General features: G+C 40.8%; 1 protein-coding gene across 4 annotated transcripts in view; it reads left to right on the forward strand.

Annotated features, from left to right (window-relative positions):
- The first annotated feature begins 5,013 nt into the window (after positions 1 to 5,013).
- The window catches only part of RSPH3 (radial spoke head 3), a 36,711-nt gene continuing 24,849 nt past the window's right edge, over positions 5,014 to 16,875 (forward strand). For all 4 annotated transcript variants that reach the window (XR_011485585.1, XR_011485587.1, XR_011485586.1 and 1 more), the window contains exons 1-7: positions 5,014 to 5,889; positions 8,042 to 8,129; positions 9,951 to 10,092; positions 12,194 to 12,339; positions 13,389 to 13,592; positions 15,552 to 15,714; positions 16,408 to 16,494. Coding sequence is in view for 1 of the 4 variants with exons in the window: in XM_070461342.1 (XP_070317443.1) it covers positions 5,393 to 5,889; positions 8,042 to 8,129; positions 9,951 to 10,092; positions 12,194 to 12,339; positions 13,389 to 13,592; positions 15,552 to 15,714; positions 16,408 to 16,494 (1,327 nt within the window). In the remaining 3 variants the exon portion in view is untranslated. The remainder of the gene's footprint in view (positions 5,890 to 8,041; positions 8,130 to 9,950; positions 10,093 to 12,193; positions 12,340 to 13,388; positions 13,593 to 15,551; positions 15,715 to 16,407; positions 16,495 to 16,875) is intronic.

Here is a 16,875-nt window from a genome sequence, read left to right on the forward strand (position 1 = left end):
ATAATCCAATTCTGAGAATATAAAGAAATACTATGCTGTCTAAAAAAAAAAAAGACAGGAAATTAACATGGGGCAGTATTATTAAGTACAGACTTTAAATTTCACAAAATTTTATGCTAGTGTCCATTATTTGATTTCATGTCTTATTCAAGACTCCACATTGTATTTAATTGCATTGAGCAGCTTCAGCTGTGTGCAACAAATTCTGGTAAATTCTCTTTCCATTTTTATTCTATTACATTTTCTAATATTTCCTGTTATGGCTCCTTAGATACACCCATCATTTAAAAATGGACATTTAATTTCCAATACATGGGATGTTTAAAAGTATCTTTCATTTTTTTTCTTATTTTGATAGTAATTTCTCATTTAAATGCTTTCTTCTTGGCAATCGCCCTCTGGATTTTTTCAGTCTCCTAACTTTATTGAGACTTTCAATGGTTATGTCAAAGATCTTAGTAAATGTCACATTGTACTTGAAAATATGTGCGCTATTTTCAAATATCTTTTGATATTGATTTCTAACATAATTCCACAGTGATAAGAGAACAGACTCTATGATTCCAATACCTTTGCTGCTGCTGCTAAATCGCTTCAATTGTGTCTGACTCTGTGGGACCCCATAGACGGCAGCCCACCAGGCTCCCCCGTCCCTGGGATTCTCCAGGCAAGAACACAGGAGTGGGTTGCCATTTCCTCCTCCAATGCATGAAAGTGAAAAGTCAAAGTGAAGTCGCTCAGTCATGTCTGACTCTTCATGACCCCATGGATGGCAGCCTACCAGGCTCCTCCGTCCATGGGATTTTCCAGGCAAGAGAACTGGAGTGGGGTGCCATTGCCTTCTCTGAGACAGCTGGCTATAGCTTGCCAACCTATTACTGGACTCCCCGTGGTCCTTATTTCATGGATTTTTCTCTTTAGTGTGATTTCTCTCATAAAGGATACAGTCAGACCAGGAAAGGCTTGTCCAGTCATGGAATTTACAGCGATCCTCCAGGATGACCTTGTTCTCGGGCCCAGAAGGTACGAGGTGGTACTAGTGATTCTGACATTAAAGACCAGGTTGGGGGCTCCCTCTCCAAGTTCCCCGTTTGTTGAGCTGCGTGGACACTGGTGGCCTCCTCCCGCCTCAGACACACGTTTTCTCGCCCACTGAGTTCTCACAGTTCCAATGCGGCGTGGAAAACCCCAAGTCTCCACAGTTACTGTACGAACTGGACTTCCTCCAAGTTAGCAATCTGTCCCAAGTTAACAGTTTATGCCCTTTAGACCATGAAATTCTTGCACCTTATGACCCTGGATATGGTCCAGCGTCTCTCAGTTTATAGTCTATGGGAACTTGAATAGAATTTGTATCCTACTATTGTGTGAAAACTGTATAAATCTTAAGTATGCTGAGTTGGTTCATAGTGCTTTTCAGGCCTACTATATCCTTCTACTTCTCCATATGGTCATTCTATTAATTTTTGAGAGTTTGATATTAAAACTCCCAACTAAAATTTTAATTTATCTACTTAAAAAATAATTGTGATATATAGTAGAACTATATGTAACCTTGTTCTGTATTTTCTAAGTCTCCTGTAAACATCTTATCATACTTTCATAATTTAAAAAATAAAAGAGAAACATTTTAAAAAAGAAAAAACTAAGGCATATTTTCTTTCCCTTGTTTGACAGCACTTCTTCCAGAGGCTTTAGCTTTCTCCTCTTCCTCCTGCTCCTCTTCCAATAAGGGAATTAAGACTGGGTGTCTGCCAACCAATGACATCATAACTGCCCCCAGCCTCACTCCTGGGTGCATTTTATTTATTTTTTTTTTTGTTTTGTTTTTTTCCATTTATTTTTATTAGTTGGAGGCTAATTCCTGGGTGCATTTTAAATCCCCTTCTCAAGCTGAAACAGACTGTGTTTTGCACAACTTTCACCGCACTCCCCTCACTGACATCTACTGTGTTCTTCTAAACAGATTATATATAAAATTCAATTCATTTTATATAGGAAAGTTTATAAAACTTGCTTCTGATTCTAAGAAAACTCAGGTCAGGATAATTTTTTCAGATCAAATTTCATAGATAATTAAAAAGATATCTGATAATGAATACGTGTGCAAGGAAAAATTCATTAATTGTTCAAGATTTTTTGGTTAAAAACAATTCACTTATTTGGGGGGGTTAAAAGAAATTAAATATTATATGACCAGCAAATGCACCTCATAATATTGATACATATGTTCCTGAAGAGTTAAGTAAAACTAGGTTTTCATTAATATATATTCCAGATCAGAACGCCTTTTTAAAGAATACCATTCTGAAATGTTTAAAATGAAGATTTCTTTTTAAAAATTATTCCTATCTCTTTTTTTGGTAATTGAAACAAAATTTTTTTTCAATTTCTTTAAATTAGGTACATTGATCCCACTATCTTAACTCTTTAAAATGTGAAATTATTGAAGATAAAATAACAATGCAAGACTAATTTTTTTTAATAAAGACATGTAGATCCAAAGATTAGACTGTCGTGGAACGTTTGCTTTTTATTTTTTCTTTAATTTGAAAGTCAGTATTAGTTGACAATGGCTTTCATCAATTTGAAATTCATATTCTCCTCACCAAAATCAAGGTAATTCATAGCATCTACTTCTTCAGCTCCATCTTCTCACCTTCTCAAGCTACAGGATGCTGTACTGTGGATGTCCTACAACCTTTATAATATCACAATGCTCCCTATTAGGTGGAGGTAGCAAGTTGGAACCAAAGAGATAAAGACATCAGCTGGAAGAACAGAGGGAAGTAGGGGTGCACACTCTGCTGTCATTCAAATCCCCAGGGATTTGAATCAAATATGAATCATAGCCCTTCCATCCTATAGCACTGCCATTCCTGAAGTCACCTGAACTCCCCTTATAAACTTCAAAACATGCCCTTCTAGCCAAGCAAGAAACTGGATTCCTACCACTGCAAATGATAATCTTCACTAATACAACTGCTTAATATTATACCTATACTGCTACAAACTTGGGCATAAGTGATTTTTATCAAAGTTGTTTTAAATCTTGTATTTACATCACCCTTCGTCATTTTCTAAACATCTCTGTTATACACATCTGTTTTGACATGCAAAAATAATTGAGTGAGATAAGTAAAGTGGCATTTACTGTTACTTTAAAATAATAATGAAAGATTTTTAAAAATCAGTAAGATGAAGAATCATTTAAATTTTGCCTGAGGTCACACAGCTAGTGAGTATAAAACTGGAGTTGAACCCCAGTCTTCTAACTCCCAATCCAGAGCTCTAAATCCAGAACCCTAGCCAGATGATTCCCAGCCTTGCGTTCAATATGTTCTTTTAGGCCTGTGCACAAATGTCAAATACTCTTGGTTCAGTTAGTTGCTCAGTCATGTCCAACTCTTTGTGACTCCATGGACTGCAGCACGCCAGGCTTCCCTGTCTATCACCAACTCCCAGAGCTTGCTCAAACTCATGTTCATCCAATCCGTGATGCCATCCAGCCATCTCATCCTCTGTCATCCCCTTCTCCTCCTGCCTTTAATCTTTCCCAGCATTAGGGTCTTTTCCAATGAGTCAGTTATTCAAATATTCTAGAGAGAAATTAAACAGAAAACTTTCCACAATGTAAACAATTACCTTCTAGTCAGTCTATTTTTAAAATGTGATTTTAAAAAAAATAGTATTTCCTTAATACAGATATGCTTGTGCTCCAACTATTCTATTTGCCAGAAGAAGCTAATGAAGAATTACTGACAGCTTGTGGCAAAAACTTATTAATTCATGAGCTATCACCATCCAAAGCCCTCATGCACTTCACTAAGTAGTTAAGACAATAGCAAAACATCTGGAAAAGATAATCTGTGGCTACAGACTCTGCATCTCACAACTAAAACTGTCCTCCCTTTGTTCCACTTGGGCTCAGTTCCCACCACTTCACAGAAACTGCTATTTTTGTGAAGTTCACAGACAACTTCCATGCTGGCAAACCCAATGGTTACTTCTCAGTTCTCATCTTACACAACTTCTTGTAATAACCGGCTGACTCCAGTGCTCCTGAAACTTTTGGTTTCACCAAGACCACACTCTTTCCTTTTTAGTTTTAATGTCTCTAAAGCCCTCTGAACTCTCATCAGTACCAGATTCTTATCTTATCTCCAACCTTTCCACCCAACTCCAGACACACGTCTAAACAACCAGCATGACTCGTCCATTTGATACCCCAAGTGTTTCAGAATGAAAAATGCCCACAAGAACTTCCACCCAGACGGCTGCATCTCAGTAAATGACATTAAATGATTGTTAACCCCATTTTGCAGATTTGCAATATGAAACACAAATACATTACTTCGCCAGAAGCTATGGGGCTAGTACAGTGCAGAACCCAGATTTAAATCCACACAGCACTTAACTGAATACAAAAGCAAAGGCAAATAACTGTTACCACTCAGTTCAGTTGAGTCGCTCAGTCGTATCCGACTCTTTGCAACCCCATGGACTGTAGTAGCCAGGTCTCCCTGTCCATTGCCAACTCCCTAAGTTTACTCAAATTCATGTCCATTGCATCGGTGATGCCTCCAACCATCCCATTCTCTGTCATTCCCCTTTTCCTCCTGCCTTCAATCTTTCCCAGCATCAGGGTATTTTCAAATAAGTCAGTTCTTTGTATCAGGTGGCCAAAGGACTGGAGTTTCAGCTTCAGCATCAGTCCTTCCAATGAATATTCAGGACTGATTTCCTTTAGGGTGGACTGGTTGGATCTCCTTGCTGTCCAAGGGACTCTCAAGAGTCTTCTCCAACACCACAGTTCACTCAGGGAAGCATAAGCTTCACTTACACAAACCCAGTCCTTTCACATCGCCAACACTAAAACCAGTACATTTGCTGTTTCTAAGAACAGACCCGTCCCTTGACGCTTCATTTTTTAGGGCAAGAGGAGGAGGGCCTAAAAGACGCAAGAAGACGCCCATCCTTTATCAAAAATGAGATGTCTGTGGGGGCGGCCCTCCACGCCCAAGGACCGCCCCCTGAGGACTAGCAACAGAGCAGTAAGCAGGGAAGGAAAGCAGAAAAGGGCAGACCAGCTACGCACGCAGACCCTGGGGCGGAAGAGGTGGCGGTGCTGGGAGACAACGGGGAAGCCCCTCGGCCCGGCCCTGGCACGTAACAAGAGATAGGAGGCTGGGCGCCATGCGTGTGCGGTCGTAGGTCCGGATCAGAGGCGGGGCGGCAGGCGCGGGAGAAACGGCCAAGGGCGGTACCCGAGGAGCGGGCTCTGAGTGAACGGCGCCAACCCAGGCCACGCCGAGCGCCCCTCTAGAGTGTGGCCGGGGACTGTCGGGGCCTTCCTGAGGCCTCAGCTGGGACCGCCGGGCCCGCCTCCTTCATGCGCAAGCTCGTTGACCAGGAAGACGCGGGTAGGCGGAGTCGAGAACCGGAAGTGCCCGGGCGCACCGGAAACCTTCCCCAGAAGCCCGCCAGCCGGAACAGCCCTGAGGCCCCGCCCCTCGACGGAACGCTGGGTTGCTGGGCAACCGGGGCGGGCGCCGCGGGAGGGTTCGGTGGTGCCCAGAGCCGTCCCTGTGTAGCTCCTACATCCTGCCCTGGCAACCTCCCGGCCCGCCCGCCTCCCTTCTTGCCGCCCCTCCTCGCATCACGGAATCCCTGCCCTTGGCACTACGTGCATCTCTCCGGCTCCCACGATACTCTAGTGCCCACCTGCTTCGAGGCCAAGCTTCACCGAAAGGGAAGCGGGCCGACCCCGGGCGCGACCTCCACGTTGGCTGAGCGCGCCTCCCCGGCCATGGCCACCTACACCTACACCAGCCGGCCCCGGGCCTTGCCCTCCCAGCGCCGCCGTTACCGGGACGACCTGATGCAGCAGTGAGTGAGCAAAGCGGCCCCTGTGGGGTCTCTCCCCATCCTGGGGCCGCGGGATCTTGGCCCTTGAGCCCTGGCAGAAACTGCCTATGCTGCTTTCCCTTCCCTGCTCTCTGAGAAATAAATTCCTTCCCTAAGGAACTCTCCTGGAGAAGGAAATGGCAACCCACTCCAGTGTTCTTGCCTGGAGGATCCCAGGGACACAGGAGCCTGCTGGGCTGCCGTCTAGGGGGTCGCAGAGTCGGACACAACTGAAGCGACTTAGCAGCAGCAGCAAGAAACTCTCCTGTGTTGTGGAGGACTGAAGCAACAAAGGGAATTAGTTAACTTTTTAGTGATCATGATGCTGGCATGATTGGTAACATGTGCACGGAAACGACTTATTGAGTCTACAGATGTTTATTGGCCAACTGTGTGCCAAGCAGGCACCCTCTAGGGGCACCAACATACATTTTCTTACCTAGTCTCCAGTGCTGTGAAGTTGGTTTTATATTATGTATTATGCATATAAAGAAACGGATACAAAGGTGTACCTCACAATAGCGTGTCTGTGATGGGAGCCACGTAAATCTCTCACAGGAATCTGATTCTCCTTCCATGCTGGACCGCAAATTGTACTTTTACTTCATCAGTATTGCAAATATTCAGGTATCCATATTTGGAAAGGGCGTTAAATATTATGGTTCTCTTAAAGTTCTTTGTGTACACTTCAAATTTTGGAATCAGCAGAACTTTCCAAGACTGCAGGCTCCATGGAAGCAAGACCCTTTATGTCTTTTGTTCACTAAAGAGCTACCTGACACATAGTTAGCAATCAACACAGATTGTTGAATTAAAGACTGAACATGAGTTCTTGATGCTTATTTAAAGCAGAGTCTAAAATCATAATTATCTTATTCTAACAATAAAGACATTTTTTAATAAGAAAGGTCTATCACTTTAAGAAAACCAAAATAAGAACATTTAAATTATAAAAGGATTCAATTTTAAAAGGGACTCCTTGGAGAAATATTTCCTAGTGCCTTGAAGTGGTTGCTTACAAATCCTTCCTATTAAATCACAGCAACAGATGAAATCAGAATCATTGGTGGGTCCTTAGAAACAATTTCTCTTTTTATAGAATTATTTGATTGTTATATTGAAGCAATCTGAATCAAGCCTTTGAGAAGAGTTCTTTTAGAGGTATATTTAATTTTTCAGTTTACAAATTTATAAAAGTAATACATTCTTGTGAAGCAAATGGAAATTACAAATAAGGAGGAATAAAGGCAAAGTTAATTATCTCTCACCCATCTCTACTCCCACTTCCCTGTTGTAACCAAACTTAACAATCTTATTCCACACCTTGCTGGTGCACACAAAGAGGAGCACATGTACGTGTATATGGAAGGTTTTATTTCCGAAATGGAATCACACTACACATATTAATCTGCACTTGGCTCCCTCTACTTTTTCTCTTCTCCACTTTTTTATAAACTCTAATTCCTTTTTTCCCCTAATTTCTTTCTGTATACATGCACACACAGATCTAATTTTTTAATAAATGTACTCATTCATGCCTGTGGGTATTCTTCAGTCAGTTCAGTTCAGTCGCTCAGTCATGTCCGACTCTTTGTGACCCCATGAATCGCAGCACGCCAGGCCTCCCTGTCCATCACAAACTCCTGGAGTTTACCCAAACTCATGTCCATCCAGTCGGTGATGCCATCCAGCCACCTCATCCTCTGTCGTGCCCTTCTCCTTCTGCCCCCAATCCCTCCCAGCATCAGGGTCTTTTCCAGTGAGTCAGTTCTTCGCATCAGGTGGCCAAAAGTACTGGAGTTTCAGCTTCAGCATCAGTCCTTCCAATGAACACTCAGGACTGATCTCCTTGAGGATGGACTGGTTGGATCTCCTTGCAGTCCACGGGACTCTCCAACACCACAGTTCAAAAGCATCCATTCTTCGACGCTCAGCTTTCTTCACAGTCCAACTCTCACATCCATACATGACCACTGGGAAAACCATATATGTGTATAATTGATACACTTTGCTGTACTCCTGAAACTAACTCAATATTGTAAATCAAATATACTTTAATTTTTGAAAATGAAAAGTTGACTTTTAGATACCAATGCTCTATTACAGTCATGATTTAGAATTTACTTTTTTATAGAGCTGAAGAACCTGTGCATTACGGAAACATAATGTATGACAGAAGGGTAATCCGAGGCAACACTTATGCTCTGCAGTCGGTACCACTGGTGAGTACGGTTTGAATTGTCTGACACAGAGTACTCAGACTACCTGAGGTGAAGGGCCAATTTTTGTTTCTTTCTTTAAATTTCTAATCTGTTAACAGACTAAAATGTTTATGAAATAAAATAAGGATAGATTGCTAGAAAAATGAAAGGGGAAAAAAATGCATGCAAAATACAAACTGGATAGTGGTTGGCAGGGAATGGGGGAATAGGGAAGTGTTATTAGTGAGTACGGAGTTTCACAGAATGAAAAAAGTCCTGGAGATAAACGGTGGTGGTGGTTGCACAATGTGAATGTACTTAATGCCCCTGAGCTGTGCACTGAAAAATGGTTCAGTTCGGTTCAGTCACTCAGTCATGTCCAACTCATTGCAAACCCATGGACTGTACCACGCCGGGCTTCCCTGTCCATCACCAAATCCCGGAGCTTGCTCAAACTCATGTCCATGGAGTTGGTGATGCCATCCAACCATCTCATCCTCCGTTGTCCCCTTCTTCTCCTGCCTTCAATCTTTCCCAGCATCAGGGGCTTTTCCAGTAAGTCAGTTCTTTGCATCAGGTGGCCAAAGTATTGGAGCTTCAGCATCAGCCCTTCCAGTGAATATTCAGGAGTGATTTCCTTTAGGATTGACTGGTTGGATCTGCTTGGGACTCTCAAGAATCTTCTCCAGCACCACAGTTCAAAAGCATCAATTCTTTTCACTCAGCTTTCTTTATAATCCAACTCTCACATCCATACACATGACTACTGGAAAAACCATAGCTTTGACTAGATGGACCTTTGTTGGCAAAGTAATGTCTCTGCTTTTTAATATACTGCCTAGGTTGGCCATAGCTTTTCTTCCAAGGAGCTAATGTCTTTTAATTTCATGGCTGCAGTCACCATCTGCAGTGATTTTGGAGCCCAAAAAGGTAAAGTCTGTCACTGTTTCCATTGTTTCCCCATCTGTTTACCATGAAGTGATGGGACTGGATGCCATGATCTTAGTTTTTCTAAGTGCTGAGTTTTAAGCAAACTTTTTCACTCTCCTCTTTCACTTTCATCAAAAGGCTCTTTAGTTCACCTTCACTTTCTGCCATAAGGGTGGTGTCCACTGCATATCTGAGGTTATTGATATTTCTCCCGGCAGTCTTGATTCCAGCTTGTGCTTCATCCAGCCCAGCATTTCGCATGATGTACTTTGCATATAAGTTAAATTAGCCTATTGTTTTCCTCTATTTCTTTGCATTGATCCCTGAGGAAGGCTTTCTTATCTCTCCTGGCTGTTCTTTGGAACTCTGCATTCAGATGGGTGTATCTTTCCTTTTCTCCCTTGCCTTTTGCCTCCTTTAATCCCTTAGTCAGCTTTTGTTTGTATACTTGAACAGGCTTTGTTTGGACTGAAGTTGTTTTCTTTGTGAGCTAGTGTATTTTTTATGGAAACTCTGTCATGAAATTAGGCTAAAAAAAATCGAAGTGGTTTTCAATTTGTTAACTACACATTAAAATCTATCGTGACTGAATGGTTACCTCAGTTTACTAGGCATCAGAGGAGTTCATGGTAAAAAATCCTTAAATGAGGAAAAACAGTTTATTATTTGGGATTCTGCACCCATTTTATTCTGGTTAACAGTCATACTTTGAAGTTACTTTTATGTGTTTTACCAGATACCTTTGTAATTGCCTGACAAATTTCAGATAAATTTTTAGTCACCAAGTCACTGATAAGCAGGAAGCATACTGTGACAGATGCTTTTATGCCACCCGGGAATTACTTTAGAGCAGCACTCCTATACTCTTTGAGAAATATTTTCTAAATTTCATAAGCCGTTTTTGTCATTCAGCCTGGGCAGCCTGATCCTATAGAGATTCAGAGACAGCAGCAGGCTAGGAGGAGGGCTTTTGCCAGAAAACGAGCCCAAGAACAGCTCAGACCACATACGCCTGAACCCGTGGAAGGCAGAAAACATGTGGATGTGCAGACAGGTATGTGGGCCCATGGCTTGGTGGCTCCTGGGTGTGTGTGGTTTTCTGAGTCAGTTCATTTTGTTTGACTTTCATGTTAACGTATCTGTTATGCCATCTAGTATTTCCCTGTCTCGTGGTAGAAAAAGTCCGTTCTGTAAACAAACTGATAGACTGAATATTGTTAATATATTGGGTATGGCTGAAAATGTGACATGGTGATTTTTTAAAAAAGAATATAAGGATCAAATTAATTCTCTCATCCCTTTTCACATATGCTGTTCTCGAACTGAGAGTCCTGCTTTTCGTAGCCCAAGATGACTCACTCTTGGATTCCTGGAAGTGGAGAGCAGTATAGTTTTATTTTGGTATTTTGTCTTTTGAGAGAAGTAAACCCTTTTACTGAATATCTGAAAATGTGGGTTATTAGTCCAAGCTTTACTAGTCCCGGGGCTTCCAGGGTAGCTCAGCTGGTAAAGAATCCGCTTGCAATGCAGGAGACTCCAGTTCAATTCCTGGATCCAAAAGTTCCCCTGGAGAAGGGATAGGCTACCCACTCCAGTATTCTTGGGCTTCACTGGTGGCTCAGATGGTAAAGAATCCACTGCAAGGCGGGAGACCTGAGTTTGATCCCTGGGTTGGGAAGATCCCCTGGAGGAGGGCATAGCAACCCACTCCAGTATTCTTGCCTGGAGAATCCCCATGGAGAGAGGAGCCTGGCGGGCTACAGTCCATGGGTCGCAAAGAGTCGGACACGACTGAGTGACTCAGCACAGCACAGCACAAACCTGTTTAGATCTGAGTCCCCCACCTCTCACCATGGCCTCTTCTTCCGGCTCCTTTTGTTCTCCTTTCCCTTGCATCCTCCCCAGGGCCACACAGGCTCTCCTAGGCTAGTGCCAGGCTTTTCCTACTTGTCTGACTGTTGTCAGATGTGGGGGTTTACCTGGACCCATAAGGGTCCAGCTGTATTGTTGACAGAATCTTGATAGTCAAGCAATACTTGATGTTTTCCTTGGACATAAAATGTAACTACCTAAGATTCACCTTGCAGATATGGTGAGTGGATTCACCAGAGATACTTCTGGATAGTAAGGACAAAAGGTTGAGGACCATTCCAAGCTTTTTCCTACCTTGAGCCCAAGTCTAGAATAAGTATATGTCTGTGATTAGCCAATATAGTTGTAATTCTGTAAGAGCTATATTTTAGTCTTTATCTATACCATCAGAATATGAAGCAATAGAATAGCAGCCACTTTTTGTTGAGTACTTCTTGTGTCTCAGAGACTATACCAGATACTTTACCTGTGTCTCCTTTATTGTTATGAAGACTGCAGGTGACTGATAACCATGATCCCTTCTGCAGATAAAGAAACCAAGACCCAAAGAGAATGTAATCGCTGGGTCCTGTATTCAACACATGACTCCAGTTCTTAAAGTTTTTTGCATGATGCCATACTGCCCTTGCCTCATGTAAATTATTCCTAAGGTGAAATTTGTTTTCATATATCTGTTTATGATATGTAACACAATGATGTGATGCATAGTTTTTTTTACACGTCTAGGAATTTTCAAACCTTTAAACATCAACTATCTTAAGACTTGTTACATGGATGGATCCTTAACTTTCCATCCCATATTATATTTTGTGTCTTATATACATCTATAGGTTCATGTTCTTTAGTTCTGTTTTCAAATACAAAGTTAAAGTCGCTCAGTCATGTCTGACTCTTTGTGACCCCATGGACTGTCCATGGAATTTTCCAGGCCAGAATACTGGAGTGAGTAGCCTTTCCCTTCTCCAGGGGATCTTCCCAACCCAGGGATCGAACCCAGGTCTCCCACATTGCAGGCAGATTCTCTACCAGCTGAGCCACAAAGGAAGCCCATTTCAAATACAAAGCTCAGTGATCTCTCAACATTTAGTAAATGTTCTAGCCTGACTGACTCCTCCAAATATATAAAAATGCTTAGTACATTATGTGGATTGAATCCCACATTTGAGCACCTTTATTTCAAGACTTATATTCTGATCCATTCATTTCTGTTTTGAAGGGGCTGTAGTTTCAAATTCTTGAAAAAGACCAGAATTTCAAACTTAATGTATATGGTGTTCTTTTAGAATTATACCTTGAAGAAATTGCTGACCGCATAATAGAAGTTGATATGGAGTGCCAAACAGATGCGTTTTTGGACAGACCACCAACACCACTCTTTATTCCTGCCAAAACTGGCAAAGATGTGGCCACTGAAATTCTAGAAGGAGAGGTATAGTACATTATTAGACTTCCCTCTGTCTTCTTTATAAAGAGTTAGGTTTAATTAAAACCTTAACATAAATGCAAACCACTTTACAATCAGGAAAATTCTAAATACTTACTGCATTTCCTTCCAAATGGAATATGGTTTTATCCTGAGCTACCCAGAAATGTCTTTAAATATCGTGATCTTTTATTTTTTAGTTTTTTAAAAAAATTTTAAATGCCATGATCTGATTTTCCCTCTTTGCTGATCAGAAATAAAAAATTTTAGGAATGTATTTAGAATATTTATATATTTAATTTTTGTGTGTTTGCATACTTGCTTAATGGATGAACATAAGGTAGATTTGTACCAAATGAGGGAAAATAATATCTCTGGTATAAAAGGTTCCACTGCTAGTTGCTTGTTGATTACATAACTTTTATGAAGATAATTCTCTGTGTTAGGAAAAAAGTCCTAAAATAATTTTTATATCAATGTGGAATACATAAATATAGGCCAGTTTATGAAACTGAAGAAGAGAAGGCGGTGTTCGTAATGACTTAAGTGAGATTTAAAACTCGAAGGAATTTGAAAGTATTGTCATTGAATTAGGAAATAAACTAAGTCTTCATAATCTATATGGAAGACTATAATTGCCTCTAAATCCTAGAGATGAATCACCGAAGTATCCATTATTCTTGTTCCTTTGTTCTTCAAACTGTTATCAAAACAACCAATAAAAATCAAGCAGAAAAGATGGAGAATTAGACAGACAAAGATATTTCCCTTGGGTTTTAGAGGTTTATTGAAAAATTATTGAGAATGAAGGTTCATTCTGATGATTGAATAGATCTTTTTATAACTTTGACTCTTATCAGTTTTTGCCTGTAAAGAGCCTCTGTGCCTTTTGGGCTGTTTTGAAGATTAGAAATGATAAATTACCAGCTCAGTGTCTGGCATACAGAAGACCCTCAATAAGTAGTATCCTGTTATTTATTGCTGCTCTTGTGGATATATTTTCACTGAGCCTTCGGTCCATGATTAAAATTTTAAATCTGTTTTGTGTGTTTAAGCTGTTTGACTTTGATCTTGAAGTTAAACCAATGTTAGAAGTTTTGGTGGGGAAGACCATCGAGCAGTCTCTTCTGGAAGTGATGGAAGAAGAGGAGCTGGCAAACCTGCGGGCCAGTCAGTACGCATATGAAGAGCTCCGCAACGTCGAGCTTGCTGAAGTCCAGCGACTTGAAGAGCAGGAGAGACGACACCGAGAGGAAAAAGTAGAGGATTTTCGTTTTCTGTCTCAGACCGATTTCGGTTACTTAACAGATTATGTTCAGAATCACATGTAGAGCTAACAAGTCTTGGCAAACATGTTAGAAAAGACCTGTAGAAGTATTTGTTGTCCAGGTCTCTCCTGTAGATCACTGATCTTTCATGAACAATTACATTTTTAAAATCCCAGTTTACATAGATGTACCTAAATGGAGACAGACTTCCCAGGTGGCTCGGCAGTACAGAACCTGCCTGCCACTGCAGGCAGCCCAGGTTCGATTCCTGGAGAAGGAAATGCAGCCTGCTCCGAGACTCTTCCCTGGGAAATCCCATGGAGAGAGGAGGCCTGGCAGGCTACAGTCTGGGGTCACCAAGAGTCGGACTGAACACCACCAACAACCTAAATAGAGTTCCCCCAAAATTCTGGCAGGTCACAATTTAAATTACATATGTCCCAAGGAAAGGCACTCTTAAATAAGAGTCCTGGAGAAGAAATAACATCAGTTTGCCAAAAATCAGTGGCAGAAAAGGTGGCAGGAAAAGGGGGAGTGTATTTGGATAGAAAGGGGATCTGGAAAGAATTCTGGGTCTTTTTCTCAGTGGCCAGCCCTGCTCTACACCCTTACAGATACACCTACTATCTGAGTCTTCATAGAGAATTTCTTCAGATTATAAGGTTTTTAGAACCTTTAATAAGAAAAGTTGTAGAATTCAATCATTAAATACGCCACAAACCTTTAGTTAGGAAGCACTCGGCTCAGTACAGTTTAATAAGAGTCTGTCTGGGTATGGCAGGAGCTCACCCTGTGTTAAACACTGGATGGATAAATGATAAAGGAGTTTTCACACGCTTGAAAGGGCTCAGAGTCTCGCTTCCCACACGAATAGCTGAGTTGTGGGAACATTCTACTCCAAACCTAGTCAAATGGACGTTCAGTTTTCCTCCAAAATGGGTAACTGTGTAAAGAGCACGGGTCTGTTGATAAAGATTGTGCAAATGCATGATTATTTGTTCGCAAGTATAAGATGAATCCTGACAAAATGAGCTTTGTTGAAATAATTGGTGAAGTTTTTATCAAAGAAGAGTTAAATTTGTTTCTTTACTGTTTGGTGGTGTGTGCATGCTCAGTCATGTCTTGACTTGGACTGTAGCCTGTCAGGGTCCTCTGTCCGTGGAATATCTCAGGCAGGAGTGTGGGGTGGGTTGCCATTTCCTCTTCCAGGGGATCTTCCTGACCCAGGAATCGAACCCACATCTCCTGCCGAGCAGGCAGATTCTTTACCACTGAGCCACCTGGGAAGCCCTTGTTTACTATTAGGAAATGTTTTCAAAGTTTAAGCAAATATAAATCTGGATGACTTGTATTCTTCATTTTTTATAATATATATTATTTACTATTAGGAACTATGAAAAAACAAAGAATACAAGTCATCCAGATTTATATTTGCTTTAACTTTGAAAATAGACTAATTAGAAAATATATTAATGTTCCCACTTCTGCATGGGAATAGAGAAGGTAGTTCATTAGCTTCACAGATTTCATATGATCTATAAATAGCAACAGCAGCAAAAATATTTTATAATTTTCAGAACTTTACAAATTCAAAGAATCATTATAAATGAGACAATTTATTGGCCCAAGTTTTTTAATCAAAGATGTCTAAGTGTAATTTTCATATCAGCAATACTTTATAATACTAATTAAAAATACAGATAACTATTATTTTATTTCAGTCAAACATGTATATCCTGGAATTATTTTACTTCAAAATGGGACTCCTCTGAATTCAGTACCTATCTATCTGTTGAAATTCATTAAAATCTTAGTGAAAAATACAAACTGATCATAGACACCTTGCTGTCCATTTTTGGATACAAATATAAGTACAGATTTCTCCCACTCATGAGAGTCGGTGTCTGGGGAGGCTGAATAGCCACCTGTGATGGTGTTCTCCCTGGACAGGAACGTCGGAAGCAGCAGCAATGGCAGGTGGTTCACAAGCATAATGAGACCTCGCAGAAGATCGCGGCTCGAGCGTTTGCACAGCGTTACCTGGCCGACCTCCTCCCGTCAGTTTTTGACAGCCTTCGGGATGGTGGCTACTTCTATGATCCCATTGAAAGAGGTTTGTTGGAGGTCTTTTGTTAGATTAACTGTTACAATAAGCATCCTGCTAATGGTTTGAGTTCATGTTGTGCCCATTTTTATTTTGAATTGGAATCTTTCTTTACCAGCTGAGCCACACAGGAAGCCCAAGAATACTGGAGTGGGTAGCTTATCCCGTCTCCAGTGGAACTTCCCTACCCAGGAATTGAACCAGGATCTCCTACTTCTCAGGCAGATTCTTTCCCAACTGAGCTATCAAGGAATCTTTCTATCTCTGGACCAAATTTTAAAATCAATTACAGTTGTTTTAAGAAAGTACCGTTACTAATAAGAGGTGTGTTACAAAGATTTTAGAATATTTACTGAGAAACAACACTGGAGAGTAGAAAGCAATATGGACTGGATGTCCCCCATAACGCCAGCCCCTTGTTTCATCTCGCATAGTGCCTATAAAGTCAGTTCTAAAGGCCTTGACTCCAGGGAAAGCCTCATAATTTTGCAAATACCATTTACACTTGAATAGAAAGGTAATGGACCAAACCATATAGAGAGAATACTATATGGCAAAAGTGATACTATACGAGTCTGTTTGACATTTTATAATAAGAAGACAAGGCTGATATATCTATAACATTAGGGGAAAAGCACAGATTCTCCCAGTTTGTAATGCTTCATAAAAATCACTTAATGAAATTAACTTTTTAAATTGCAGATATTGAGATAGGATTCCTCCCATGGCTAATGAATGAAGTTGACAAAAGCATGGAGTACAGCATGGTGGGAAGAACAGTGCTTGACAGTAAGTTCTTTTATGTTATTTTAAAAGTCATCTCTGAAATTTTTCAGTAAAAAGAACATAGAGAAAAAGGATGTTAATTTTACAGTTTTGGTTCTTAAATTTTATATCAATTCTGTTAACAAAGTGAAGTGAAGTCGCTCAGTCGTGTCCGACTCTGCGACCCCATGGACTGTAGCATACCAGGCTCCTCCATCCATGGGATTTTCCAGGCAAGGGTACTGGAGTGGGTTGCCATTTAACAAAGGTACTTGTTTTTACCTTCAGTATTATTTTTGGTTCTTTTATAATTTGATCAGAATTAACATCTTCTGTCATTACTTTATAAATCATATTCTGTTAAAACAGGCATTGAATAGAATTCACATTAAGTGGCACAGAAGG

This window comes from Odocoileus virginianus, chromosome 34 (assembly GCF_023699985.2).
Source record: "Odocoileus virginianus isolate 20LAN1187 ecotype Illinois chromosome 34, Ovbor_1.2, whole genome shotgun sequence".
Lineage (NCBI taxonomy): Eukaryota > Metazoa > Chordata > Mammalia > Artiodactyla > Cervidae > Odocoileus > Odocoileus virginianus.